Raw genomic sequence first — 2500 nt, 5'->3', positions numbered from 1 at the left:
ATGTTGATCACTAGCCCCCAAAAGAGGCTTCCCAGGACTGCGGTGTTGGTCGCTTGTTCCTGAAGGACCTGGTTTTCCAGGACTATGAGGCTGTTGGGCGCTGGCCGCTGAAGGGCCTGGTTTTGAAAAGAGTCGCTGTAGATCACCAGCTGCCAATGTGCCCTGCTTTGGATAGAGCCTCTGTTGGGTGCTTGCTGGGGAAGGGCTTAGAGAGCCACGAGTTTGCCCTCTCGCTGCTGAAGGAGTTAACTTTAATGAACCACGATGTTGTCCGATAGCTGTTGATGGACTTGGCTTTACAAACCCTCGATATTGTTCACAAGACGCTCCTCGAACTAACTTGGGAGACTCGCGATGCTGATCAAGGGATGAGGAAGGACTCAATTTCGGGGAGCCACGATGCTTGTCCAGGGATGACGAGGGACTCAACTTCGGAGAACCGCGATGGTAATCAAGGGATGAAGAAGGACTTAACTTCGGAGAGCCGCGATGGTAATCAAGGGATGAAGAAGGGCTTAACTTCGGAGAACCGCGATGGTAATCAAGGGATGAACTAGGGCTTAATTTTGGGGAACCGCGATGTTTCTCAAGGGAGGAGGAAGGACTTAATTTTGGCGAACCACGACGTTTCTCACCAACTGGCGAGGGACTAAGTTTTCTGGATCCCGTTCTTTGAGGGCCTTTCCCACGACGCTGTGATCCCGATCTTGTAACCCCAAGGCCATTCCCTCTTTTGAACTTTTCGTTTTCGTTGTCCTCGAGTCCTTCTTCGAAATAGGTTGGCAGAGGGTAGGTACCCGTCTGAGCATCGCGCACAGGGCTTTGACATGGGTACATACTGTACTGTCGACGTAATACGGCCCGAGCGGCATCTCCAAGGTTATTCCCATTCGAAGGTGATATTGCTCCCCGTAGTCTCTGCCGAGATCGTGCAGGACTCGGAGATCGGCTGAGATCGTGGATAGGCATGAGACCCACAGTTAAGAGGGTTTTTCTCGGAGGCGCTGGACTCGTACTCGGCGTGGATGCTGAGGAAGAAGAGGAAGGGCTAGAGGCACGGCTTGTGTCTGCACTTGGCACATCGATGCTCAGCTCAGGGACCATCAAGTGGAAGGACACAGATTCGCTGGCGTCATCCGACTCGCTCGTGGACCCGCTCGAACCTGGCATAGTAGCCGTCGTCGCACTGTCAGACCTTTGGAACTGAGGAGCTTCGCTATCCGTTCTCCTGAACATGGGTCCTTCTTCGATCACTGTCTGTAGTTCAGGAACGGTGGCACTGTTGCACCTCCTGACGTTGGGCACTCTGAAGACAGCACACTGAGGTTCTTCGAAGCTGCTCTCCGTCGAGAGGCCTCCACTTCGGGGAAGAGGAGTAGTGCGTCGTGAATCGCTCTCCTCGGACACGAGGGAGCTGTGTCGTGCCAAGCGTTCGCAGGAGGCACTCAAGTTCGTAATCTGAGGAGGAAGGAGAGACGCTGCTCCTAGTGCTCCTCTTGGTTTTGGTTTGGGAGACGCAAGCAGGACTCCAGGCACCAGCAGAGATGGTGAGCTTCTTTCTGACGAAGATTGTCTTGGAACAGGTGAAGGGCTGCTTCGAGTATTAACAGGAAGGCGATATGTTTGCACTTGACGCTGCCGAGAGAGGGTTCGAGGGGCAGCTAGACGGGTCGAAGGAGCAGCTAAATAAGGCTGACTGCCTTTAGCAGAGCTGCCGAGACTGTCAGACACAGACATTGAACTCCCTGTCTCTTGAACCGAGTCGTCAAAGAAGACAGAGTCTGATCCGATAGATCGGCTGTCGTAGTCTGGAGACTCGAGGGAAAGAAGTGAGGAGGACCTTCCTCCACGCGCAGGGAGCGCTAGTCTCGGCATGTCACCAGCATTGTCGCTTACGCTTCTCACCGACCCGCATGGCGAAATGTTGGGCGTGGGTTGAATGACGTTGATGTCAATTGTCTGGATCCATTCGGCCGTGGCGTGGTCACTATCCCAGTTGTCCATCCCGCCCAGCTGCAAAAGGGGTTTGCTGACTCTTTGTGCTACACCTGGCACGCCGAGGTAGGCCATGGAACTGTCGTAGCAGAGGTCGTGAGAAGACGCGGCGCTGTATCCGTCACTACTCGATCCTGTCGACTGGAGACGAACACCGGGCACCTGCAAGCGCTCTGCTGACCGAATCTGTAAAACAATGGAAGACGATAAAACGCAATGGAAAAATAAACAAGCCCATACTGAGGCTTAGACATGAATTTCTAATGTTGACGTCTAGGACAGAATAAGGCCTGGGCTGCTGTGAGGGACTGAAAAGTACTGTATACCAATAAGAGATATTTTAATAACGCGATTTTAAGTTAGCGTTTGGTGAATATTTGGTACATAATGAGGACTGAGTTGTTTAGGGTGTTCCTTCTAAGACAGGTTAAGGCTTCAGCTATCAGTAGGAGACTGTAAAGCATTGCATAATATCAATAGACACTTTGATCACAGTTCGTTTATT

The 2500-nt window shown here is 52.2% G+C and overlaps 1 protein-coding gene across 1 annotated transcript in view; it reads right to left on the bottom strand.

Moving 5' to 3' along the window:
* LOC143041107 (uncharacterized) overlaps window positions 1-2500 on the bottom strand; it is a 26484-nt gene that overhangs the window by 3293 nt on the left and 20691 nt on the right. The window contains exon 4 of the mRNA XM_076212832.1: window positions 1-2181. This exon is cut by the window's left edge and continues 3293 nt beyond it. Within this exon, the coding sequence (XP_076068947.1) occupies window positions 1-2181 (2181 nt within the window). The remainder of the gene's footprint in view (window positions 2182-2500) is intronic.

The sequence above is a fragment of the Oratosquilla oratoria genome, chromosome 30, assembly GCF_046742065.1.
Source record: "Oratosquilla oratoria isolate Oo_2021 chromosome 30, ASM4674206v1, whole genome shotgun sequence".
NCBI lineage: Eukaryota > Metazoa > Arthropoda > Malacostraca > Stomatopoda > Squillidae > Oratosquilla > Oratosquilla oratoria.
This window is presented reverse-complemented; position numbering and strand designations above follow the sequence as displayed.